This window comes from Austrofundulus limnaeus, unplaced genomic scaffold, assembly GCF_001266775.1.
Source record: "Austrofundulus limnaeus strain Quisiro unplaced genomic scaffold, Austrofundulus_limnaeus-1.0 Scaffold86, whole genome shotgun sequence".
Taxonomy (NCBI): domain Eukaryota; kingdom Metazoa; phylum Chordata; class Actinopteri; order Cyprinodontiformes; family Rivulidae; genus Austrofundulus; species Austrofundulus limnaeus.
The window spans coordinates 605272-616469 of record NW_013952488.1 but is presented as its reverse complement, the minus strand read 5'-3'; the positions used below and the strand labels follow the sequence as shown (position 1 = coordinate 616469).

The 11198-nt window shown below is 36.6% G+C and overlaps 1 protein-coding gene across 1 annotated transcript in view; it reads right to left on the bottom strand.

Moving 5' to 3' along the window:
• The window catches only part of nkain2 (sodium/potassium transporting ATPase interacting 2), a gene marked incomplete at its 5' end in the record, with an annotated part of 113491 nt that overhangs the window by 4357 nt on the left and 97936 nt on the right, over positions 1-11198 (bottom strand). Inside the window, 1 exon segment of the mRNA XM_014011918.1 lies at positions 1774-1855. Coding sequence (XP_013867372.1) covers positions 1774-1855 — 82 coding nt within the window.

Below are 11198 nucleotides of genomic sequence, written 5' to 3'. Positions count from 1 at the left end.
ATTCAACCGCTCAACCACTAGATGTCGCTGAAAACAACAAATCCTACACACTGTGCCTTTAAAAGCAAAAGTTTAGGCTAGTATGAAATAAGCTGTAAGATATTGTAAACTAAACAAAATAATTTCCATAACTAATTGGAACAGTTCACCACATTTATTGTATACAAAGGTGAGGAATATTTGAGGTTTTCAAATGCAATTTTGACCAAAAACTTCATTCAACAACAATGAAACAATCATTTCATGATGCAGAAATTGTTTGGTGTTTTCCAGTGTATTATGCTGGTATCATGTTGACAACATATGGGTTTCTAAAAACTTCCATGGTACCAAGTTTAGCTAAAAAAAGTCAGTGATAATTAACAACATACTTTAAATCGTATCCTTTGTGGATTAATTGTACATTTTATGACACCAAMATAAATTGGAAATAATAAAAAGCTAAAGAGGGAAGGAGCTTAATGAGAACCTCATGTAGCTAAAACAGATTGAATTTGAGTTTCTGAGGGGGTCARTGTCATGGGTTTGGGGGTCTTGTTTCTCTACTCTTTTTCACAGCTGTCAATCAACACATTGGTTCCTGTTTTGGTCCTCCTCGTATATTCCTTCTGTTTCTATTCATTCATTGCTAGTTTGTTCTTGTTTTAATACCACCTTTATTCTCAGTTCTGTGCCGCCGAACTTCATTTCAACGTTTGCATCTTTTTTCTCTTCTTCTTCCTGTAGATTTTTGGGCACCTGTCAAATAACTTTGGGCCTCGGTCATAAAGGAGGTTTATGTTCTTTTGCCTCAAAACGATRAGACTAATGTAGGATTGAGCTGTTTTTTTCCCCCCATGATATAGTGTTCCCTTCTACCTGCTGCTGCAACACCCATCAAATAGGATGGTCATGTTCAGGGAAAAAAAAGTGACTTGTACTATTTTAAATAACTGGTTTTATTTGGCCATCAACACAATTTTAAAAATGGTGTGTATTTTGAAGTTTCTACTTCTAATACAAACTGAAATGGGGTCTCAGAGAAGGCACATCTTTCTGGCTGGAGCAATTTAAACAGGTAATACGGCTAGGTAGGGTTAATATACCATCCTAGCTTTTAAATACTGTCACCATATGTCAATACAAGGTATACCACAATACCGTCATGCCACCCAAGCTTAGTATCACCTTTAGTTTCTTTTATATCAATAAAACTCCAGGATCTGCTCATTCAATTGCCTTCAGAGCTTCACATCTGGGTCCTTCACCCAAACCAGCAATTTCCTGACATTCAGTAAGGTCTAAAATATTGTTGGCAGTGATTTCTTTGGGTTTCCAGGTGTGAGGCCGTCCACGGATCAAGCTTCTTCCAGCACATCCAGCAGACGCTTGACTGGATTATAACCAGTTGCATCTGAAGGTCAGGTCTATCTTAGGTTTGCTATTGGATTACTCCAGCAGTTTTCTGCCCAATCTTCGCGGTGAATCACATTGCTCCGCACAAGGTTGCTGCTGCCGGGGAGTTGTGTTGCCACGGAGGTGTGCTTGGTTTGCAGCAGCCTTTATTTGGGTGTGATTTATCAAAATAACATTCAGATAAATGCCAACCCCTGAGGTTTTTATTTTATTTATTTATTTATTGTAGAACAGTATCGTAACAAGATAATCTATGTAACTCACTTTTACTGATGTGCTCGACTGGAGTATTGGATTTTTATCCACAGTTTTGTAGCCGATGCATTTAAACAAGACAGTTGTAGACAGAAATGAAGAGTCAGAGTTAATTCCACTTACATGTACATGGGTTGTAGCTGGAGGTGGGAAGTCTTCTGAGGACCTTGGTAACCATAGGAGTCAAATCCTCCTATAAAATCAACTGCACACACAAAAAACATTAATTAAAATAAGCCTGAAACATTTGCTTTTTTCTACTATGAATCACTTATTTAGGCTTTATACACCTACAGAAGGGTAATTAGAACATCTTGTGCTTGAACCACCGTCTTTCAGAGTTGCAGCATAAAACTGCATGAACCCACATGAAAAAAAAACTTCAGTTTAAGTCTATTTTTATGACTAGGACTGAGCAAATATGCAGCAATATATTTATGTTTATGAAGTGCACTTAAGTCTTAAATTATTTTGGCTGGCTCCACTGATTTGTGAGTCAAGGAGCTGCTGGCAGGTGGTTGTTTTACTCAGTTTAAGGCAGGAAAACCTGGAACATCCAGAACAGGAAGTTTGCTTTTCTTTTCTTTGATAGTGCAGAGCTCACCCAAAAAAAAAATAAAAATAAAAACTCCCCACGCCTTGATCAGCTTGACACTTGCTCATTTATTCAATGAGATTTCACAGCATCGAMAATGTAAAACTTGGATTTCTCTGTAAGAATATTTTTTCTTTTCTTTTCCTTTTTTTTTATAAAATCTGCAATAACACTGGAAGATAACACACTTGTGATGTTGCTCCAAGCACAGACAGCTTCCTCTACCCCCCAACCCAACACCCTCCATCCCATTCCCATCAAAAAAGCACTGATTACCAGTGTTGACAGTGAAGTGGTACAGCATAATGACTTGAAACACCCAATCACAATTACTAAAATTTAAACTCTAACCGTTCATTAACAGGCAATTTTCGACTGTGGTACAAAAAAAGGCAGCCATTTGCCTCAGTTTGTTTGTGCAACATTACATTATTGTCGCACAATGAATGGCTGATGAAACAAATCACTGTTTGTCCACATATTGGTAATAGATGCAGTAAAACGGACTATTTCGAAGTATCGGGTCAAACAGCATGCAGCTAAAAGGCAAAGAAACCCAGAGTTGGCAACATTGAGCCAAAAATCCCTTTGTGAAAATAAAAAAGCCTAGACTTAATCAAATAAAATAAATCTGCTGAAGGAATCTTAATACTTCAACAAACCAAGACATTTGGAAAAAAATGCTTCAAAATTTCTGCACAAAACAAGAACTATAAAAACATGTGGAAGAACTTGACTTTGGGATGAACTGGAAAGCAGCCAGAGCTGCTCAAACAATGATGTGAAAACATCCCAAGAAAAGTGGAAAACGTTGACCAACTTCATACAGACCCTTGGGMGGCTGTGGCAGAGCGGTTAGGGGTGTCGTCCTGGAACCGGAAGGTCACCGGCTCGATTCCCCATCCAGCTGTCTCAGTTGTTGTGTCCTTGGGCAAGACACTTAACACAATGCCTCTGATGTGTGTCCCATCAGTGTATGAATGTTATTGGCACTGATTAACCTCCATAGTTGATTGTATATATTAGCTTTGTAGGAGATCTGGTAGAGTGCTGTGTGAATGGGTAAATGAGTGGTGTGAAGCACTTTAAGTATCCTGGTTGGGTAGTAAAGTGCTATACAAGTACAGTCCATTTACCCTGTTGGTCAAATTTCTTATTCATATAGTGTGTATGTTAGCATAGAGGTTAACCCCGAAAGAAAGTTTGATGATATGGAAACAGTTCTAATATCAGGCACTAAAACACATACAATGACTCATCAAAAAAGCAGAATTCAGTCTGCATGCATGTTATTTTCTTAAAAACTATCCAAAAGTTGCATCTTATTTAAAGCATAAAAAACTGGACAGATAAAATCATGTTTTAGCTGAAATGGGAGGTAGACTATTTGTTCACAGAATTTCAAGGCGTTTAATCGACTTAGAGACACTGTCTGCCATGAAGGATTTTAATACGTCGCCACTACAACATGTTGCACAAAGCTAAATATGAGAAATTTACTGAAGTCACAARTACAYAAACAACAGCAACGTTTTTACCAGAACCAGGCAKGAGTCTGCACTCAAGGCAACTTATGCCATTTCATTTTAGCTCGCTAAAGTTAACAAGTGTTTGTTTTATGTTTGCTTCAAACATTTTGTATTCTTATTTATTCATGCATTTGAGCATGAAATATTTAAAGTTACTGCACTGTTATTTATACACAATTTTTTAAATGGCTTTTTTATTACATACTGTATGGGTAAGTTTTCTTTGTTAACTTGTAGGTGTCGACACAAAACTGGTTCATGCTTTTGGTTCAGTTTTATATGCCTGACTGATTTATAGATCCGCTGTAAGTGACTAAACAACAACAAAAAACATTTAAAAATAGTTTTAATCATGATTTGGTAGAAAATAGATTGACATTTCTTCTAGTAATTCCCTGTGTTTTTTCTTTTCTTTTTCTTTTTGAACGGTTTCAGCTGAAACTGTGTGTCCACTCCGACAGTGCAGAGGCTCTCATCATGCTGGTTAAACTCCTTCTATCTGTGGAGCTCTTTTCTGGGAGAGTGTCTTGTTGTAGACGGTGGAGCATTCCTGCTGATTCATGCTGCAGTCAAATTGTCTCTGCAGACTTTCTTCTGCGCTCTATCCTCTAAAACATTAGAGAAAATGGAGCCTTTAAACCTGTCACTGTGCTGCCAGTCAATCTTTCAAGTCGCAATTTAGATGTCGGATATGATATTCATATGGCTCTAGCTTAACCAAGTCTCTCTGGAATAAGAGAATATTTGGATTCATATTTTTATCTGACACTTCTGAGATAAGAATCTGACACTTCTGAGCTGCTTTGAGAGTGACTATAATGAATATCACACACGCACGCACACACAAACACAATAATTATTGGAGTAATTAGCTTTCTCAGCAATTCAAAGTCTTCATCGGTCCTTAGTGAGTATTAGCTCCTTCACCCGAGGCACATTTCTCCCACAAAGCTGCCTGATTAGTGTTTATTCTTCCAGACTGCATTACGACGCTGCTGTTTCCACCGACACGTTCAAGACTTCAGGCTCAGCGGCAAGGAGATTACAACTAATCCCAAAATTATTCCTGAGAAATTAAGCAAATGATGCCTGTGACTCGTTTTAATACTTATTAGACGCTAACGGTGGCCAAGAAAACCCCTCAAATTGATTCCTGTGTCTGTCTGGATGATGGCGTTCTGTTAAGAGAGAAGCTGCTGTTTGCTTTTTAAGGGTTTATTGTGAAAAGTGAGCAATCACAATGGTGTTTTTTTTCCTGTATGTTTGTTAGCAAAATATTTTGCGAACCAGTGAACAGATTTTAATAAAAAAACTGCCAATATGTTTTTAGGTCAGCCCAGTTTAAGATGGGCGCCACAGCTAATCGACCCTAGCGAACACTAAAATGGTTACAACTTCATCATTTTTTACAGTTATTGAGCTAAAGATTGGTGTGGTAGTAGCTGAGATTCATCCTCAACACACACTCCAAAGATTTTATGATTGTATCAGATCTTTTTTTAAAATATTTCACATTGATTGTTGCAATTAATTTAGTCTGTTCCCATGATATCTCTTGAAACATTGGACAGTTTTAGTTGGATGTATATCTAGGGCAGTTTAAGATGACCGTCACAGAAAAATGATCTTTGCCACACAAAGTACAATTTTTGAAAATTGGACTGAATCATAGCCAATTGTTGTTTTCTTATGGTCAATTAGATGTGGCAGCCATCTTGTATCAGTTGTTGATGTACATCCAATGATTATTTTTTTAAAGTTTATTTAAAAATCCTTCACTGGTTTATGCCTCGGCCAACAGACACACATAAACAACATAAACTATCAAAAAAAAACATTATTTTTTGGCTTTGCCTTTCAGCAGTGGGAAATAAAAAGATACTTAAAGGGGGTGTGTTACGCAAAATGGAATTTTTTTTTAGCTTTATTTAATGTTATGTCATTCCCTCATCAAAAACATACCCAGAGTGTTGCTTTGACTCATTCATGCATGTTTGAGAAATCCTTGACTCTCCTGTAGCCGTGCGGAGCTGCCTAAACGCTTGCTGGTACAAAGCACCGCCTATTTACCCAAAGCTCCTCCCTGCAGCTCGGTCCCCAGCCGAGCTCCCGCCCCACAGAGCTCTCTTGTGCAATGTTGTGAAGACGTGCTGAAGTGGGAGTGTTGGTAATGGCAGGAGGTTCTTAAAGAGACAGAGGCCAATTTCAAGGTGTTTATGATGCAAAGTCAAATTTATTTTTGATACAGCATTTTCATAACAACTGAAGATAACGTAGTTACTTCATTGTGGTATAGAATAGATCTGTGTACCTGGAAAATTCATACCCCCCATTACTGTAATACTTAAAGAACATCAAAGAGCAAAAGAGGTTCTGTGCAGCCATTAATTGGCAGATGATGGATCAATATTTATCATAGCATATATTGATCCACCATCTTCCTCCAGGTAAAAACTAAAAGTATTCATCCCATGTGAAAAGTATACATTTTAAACAAGAGCAACATACAGAATTGTCTTGATAATTTGAAGCTTTTTCCTAACAACTTAGTTATTCAAGGGGAAAAAATGCATGAATAACTGCATAAATGCATATTTTAAACAGCATTGTTCCTCATCGCTAAGCATTGAAATACTCACAAAATGACTCCGCTCTTATCTAAAACTGATTCCTAGCTCCAACAGACTCTCTTCTGGGGTGCATAATAAGCAGAAATGTGCAACAATGATAGCCAAAGGCCAAAACGCAACAATTAAGCAAAGGCTAAACAAAAAAAAACTAACAACTGTTAGACATTAATTATTAATGTATTTAAGCATGGAAACAAAATACAATGTGGCAGTTTTTGGTTTACTGCCATCAACAAGCTGATTAACATGCAGTTTAAAAAAATCAGACCCGTGTTACGTTACTGTGAACAACTTTAGCTATAAGATTATTTCTCATTATGCTGTAATTTTATTAAGATAACTTGGTCACATAAAGAGTTGCTCAGCCCCAAACAGCCAATTTTATTAACTTTTTTTCAAAGACACTCTGCCGATTTCAATGCCTGATCCACTTTGGGCAGGAAGAGCAGCAGAAAAAACCTGTGTGCCCGCTTTCAAACTGTTTCCACTCGTCTCCTTTTGCATTCATTACCTATCAATATTTATGCGTTAGCAAACAGCAATCCGTGGCCCACCGTTGAATAAGACATGCCTGGGTATTGATCTTGTGGAAGAACGGCGGCATCTGCTTTAACTGAATAAAGGGAGCTGATGGCCTCGGGTTAATGGGCTCATTCATGTTAATGCCTGCAGACGAACGATGCATTTAAAACACGACCGTGGCAGAATTAAATTGTCAGTTTGACACATTTTGACCATTTTTWAAGTTAAATTCAACAAATACAGATCGTCAAAAACAAACTGGTAGCCAGTGTGACACTTGGCTAAATGACTTTTGTTAAAAGGAGACAAATTATTTACAATATGATGCTTTAAAATTCTTCTTTTTCACCTTTAAAAAAAGGAAAAACACCTGCTACCTACAGTAAAATGTGGCGGTGGTTCCATCATGCTGTGGGGCTGTGTGGCCAGTACAGGGACTGGGAATCTTGATAAAGTTTAGGGACGCATGGATTCCAACCAATATCAGCAGATTCTGGAGACCAATGTCCAGGAATCAGTGACAAAGCTGAAGCTGCTGAAGTCGGGGCTGCATCTTCCAACAAGACAACGACCCTAAACACTGCTCAAAATCTACTAAGGCCTTCATGCAGAGGAACAAGTACAACGTTCTCTGTCCATGCACAGAAACCATCAAACCTGAATGAAATAGAGATGTTTTGTAAAGAAGAGTGGTCTAAAACACCTTCAGCCACAATCCAGACTCTCATTAGAAGCTATAGGAAGCGTTTAGAGGCTGTTGTTTCTGTGAAAGGAGGATCTACTAAATATTTAGTTAAATTATTTTAAATTTTTTGGTACCCAAATTTATGCACCTGCCTAATTTTATTCAAACAATTATTGCACACTTTCTGTAAATCATATCAACTTCATTTCACTTCTCAAATATCACTATGTTTGTCCCCTATATGATATTTTTACTGATTTTTTTAATCCAAACATTCAATGGTTTATAAAGGTAAATCAGGAAAATTAACAAGGGTGCCCAAACTTTCGCACCCCACTGTATGTATCCTGAGATGCAATTTTCCAAAACAGATATTGTATAATGTTGCTTCTTTTTTTTTATTATCATTACAACAAAGTCTGCTACGAGGATCTAGGTTATAAACAGCAGAGCCCYGTAGAGCGAAGCGGCTGTGATGAWGTGTTGAAATGGGTGGGACAGAAGCAGAAGGAGGTTCTTAAAGAGACAGAGGCCAATTTCAAAGTGTTTAGAAACGGAAATGAATGAGAAGTCAAGTTTCTTTTCTATTTAAACATATAAGCAGCATTTTAATAACAACTAAAGGTGACATACTTTATTATGGTGTAGAATTTAAATATATGCCTGAGAAACATAATATTGCCCCTTTAAATTTAATAATTGAACTGGCACTACTTCAAGCTTTCTCACCACCAACTTAATGGTAGCATTTCTCCACAAGGAGTTCTGAGCAAATGGATCGGTAAACACTTCCAACTTCTCCTTCATCCTTTTGATAGGCAGAACTGATTGGTAAGTCTGTAAGAATGCCTTTCAGCTTCCAAAAAGTAAAAATCAAGTTTGCTCTCTTCATCCTCCATCCTCTTCTTTGAATCTTTTTCGGCTTCTTTCTGCAGAAACACTTTAAATTCTGCTGCTAAAATCCCAAGTCCTTTCTTCCCAACTTGCTGTTTTTGTTACAAAGAAAATAACCAAGTGGAGGAGGATAAATGGATGGAGGAGAAGGGCGACATATTACATTGACTTTACAAATCTCACCTAAAACCACTCAAAGCTGACTTTAACGCATACACGTGAAAAAAATCACTAAATCTTTGCAAACAGCGTGCTGTCGGAGCTTAGCGACTGTAACCAAACACAGCAGGTCTGTCTGTTTTGGAATTTAGACTCATAAAGAAGCAGCGAGGGTGATAACTGACATTTAAAAAGGTTTTAACCTTTTAAAACCCAAAATAAACACACGGGTTGGAGGAACAGATTTAAATGGATTATGTAAGCTGTTTCACAAACTAGTTGACTACCATATTTGTTATAACTACACATTATTTAGTCTTACTTAATCAGTAATAAATGATTAGTTAACCATAAAAACATAATTAATCAATGATGATTCGTACTTAATAAGCTCTGCATTAACACATTTATTAATGATTTACCCATAAAGGCTAATTACATCCAAAATCAATATACTCATTGTTTATTAATGCTTAATAACTCATGAATTAACCATTCTATATACTGTGTAWATATGTTCTCTAATTATTAATACATGTCTATCACATGGTCTTAATGTTCATTTATATGAGCATTTACACACGTAGTTTAATTCATGAGTTATTAAGCATTGATAAACAATAAGTATGTTGGTTATAGAAGTAATTAGACTGTAAGCATTAACACATTTGTATTACATAGATTACTAAGTAAGAATCATCTACAAACAATAATTAAATAACCATTTATTAATGATCAAGTAAGGCAAAATGAAGTGTAGTTATAAAGTGTTACCCTTTTGTAAAAAAATTAATCAGGAAATTAAGGTTATTACTGTTGAATTCAACAAAAAATGTGCTTCAGATTCAAGGACATTGTTTTGGGACAAATGAAACTTTTAAAAGAAAAATAAAGACGTTCATAATAAAATTAAATGTTACTTTAATAGTTTCATCAGCTGTGCTGAAAACAGCAGAAAATGGCAGTTTAGTAAAGAATTGTGCTGAGTCCCATAAATCCTGTCTGATGTGTTGAAATGTACAGACTGTCATTATCTGTCAGCTCCTGACCCGTCCTGACTCTGTGTCGGGGATAATTAATAGTTATGAACCACTAATGTAGTTACCACGGTTGTACCATCTGTGTAAAACGTCCTCTGCTCCCACACATCAGGGACGCTCTCATGGATCCTGTTTACTGTTTGAGTCTGCAGATATTTCACAAACGTGTGGCGAAAAGTCCAAATGAACATCTGTAGACAACAGACTAAAAACGAACCCATGACGACGACTGACGCTTGCTAAAAATACAGAATAGAAATGGTGCCTTTTTTTGTACTTTATATAGATTTTATGTTCAAAGGACGGTTTTAGACATTGCTCTGTGTGCAGAACCAGCTTGTTATTTTCTTTCATTTAAGATTTGCTCTGTTTGTGTGGCAACAAGAGACAGAGCCTAAAGCATGCGTTGCACACAAAAAACGTGCAAGAGTTTGAAACCTTGTTGGCACTGGCAGCAACTCAATTATGCTGTTTTTGGGGGGTGGTATTTTGTTATTTTGCCTTGAACAATGGCTGGTCAGGCTGTTAAGTTAATGATGTTGTGCAAAAAGATTCATGATAGTGTTTAGTGTTTCAAACACATGTAATTACAAAAATCTGACTGAGAACACAAGTAACAACTAGATTAGTATTAGAATGGATTGGGGATCATTTGGACAACATCAGGAAGAAGCAGCAGTTTATTTAGTATATCAGCACCTTCCTGAAATACTCAACTAAGTCATTTTTTAAAAGGATTTTTTAGGAAACACAAAAAACTTAAGTCACACTCAATACGTTGGCCATCATCTTAAGCCAGGGGTGTGAAACTCATTTTCACAGAGACCCAGATGAGCACCATGGTGGCCCTCAAAGGACCAGTTGTAATTAACTTTGATATTTCATGTTTAACTTCAACTAAACACAAAACGTCATGTTCCTCATCTTATTGCTGCACTGGTAAACAACACCTGAGCTCTACATGGTATTTTCTACATAGAAACAGCATTTTAACACGTCCTCATGTAAACACTGATAAGTACTATGTGTACAACTGACTTAATGTGAAATAAATAATACAGAAACACTATTAAAAGTAAAAGTAAGAGTTTTACTCATTGTTGAGTGGTGGTGAGTAACTGCTGTCTCAGGGTTCCTGCAGTTTAAGGCAAGTTAAATTTAAGACCTTTTAAGACTTTTTAATTCCAAGTGAAATTAAATTTGAGACCAATTTCATAATAAACACAAATGACAAAAAATATAAACTGGCAGAAACTCATAAACCAAAGTAGTTTTGRTTGAAGTATTCAAATATTGCTAATAGACCGATTGTTTTTATCCATTTCTAACTACAGCAAAAACATTCTTAGCAGTCAGTTTTTAACTTCTTTTAATTTCAGGAAATCCTCTAATAACCTAAAATTTGGAGTTTTAGGACCCACAGTTGGGTCTTAAAGGTATCATATCATGCTTTTAAATCCTTCTTTTTCACGTCTAAATAAATCACTTATGGTC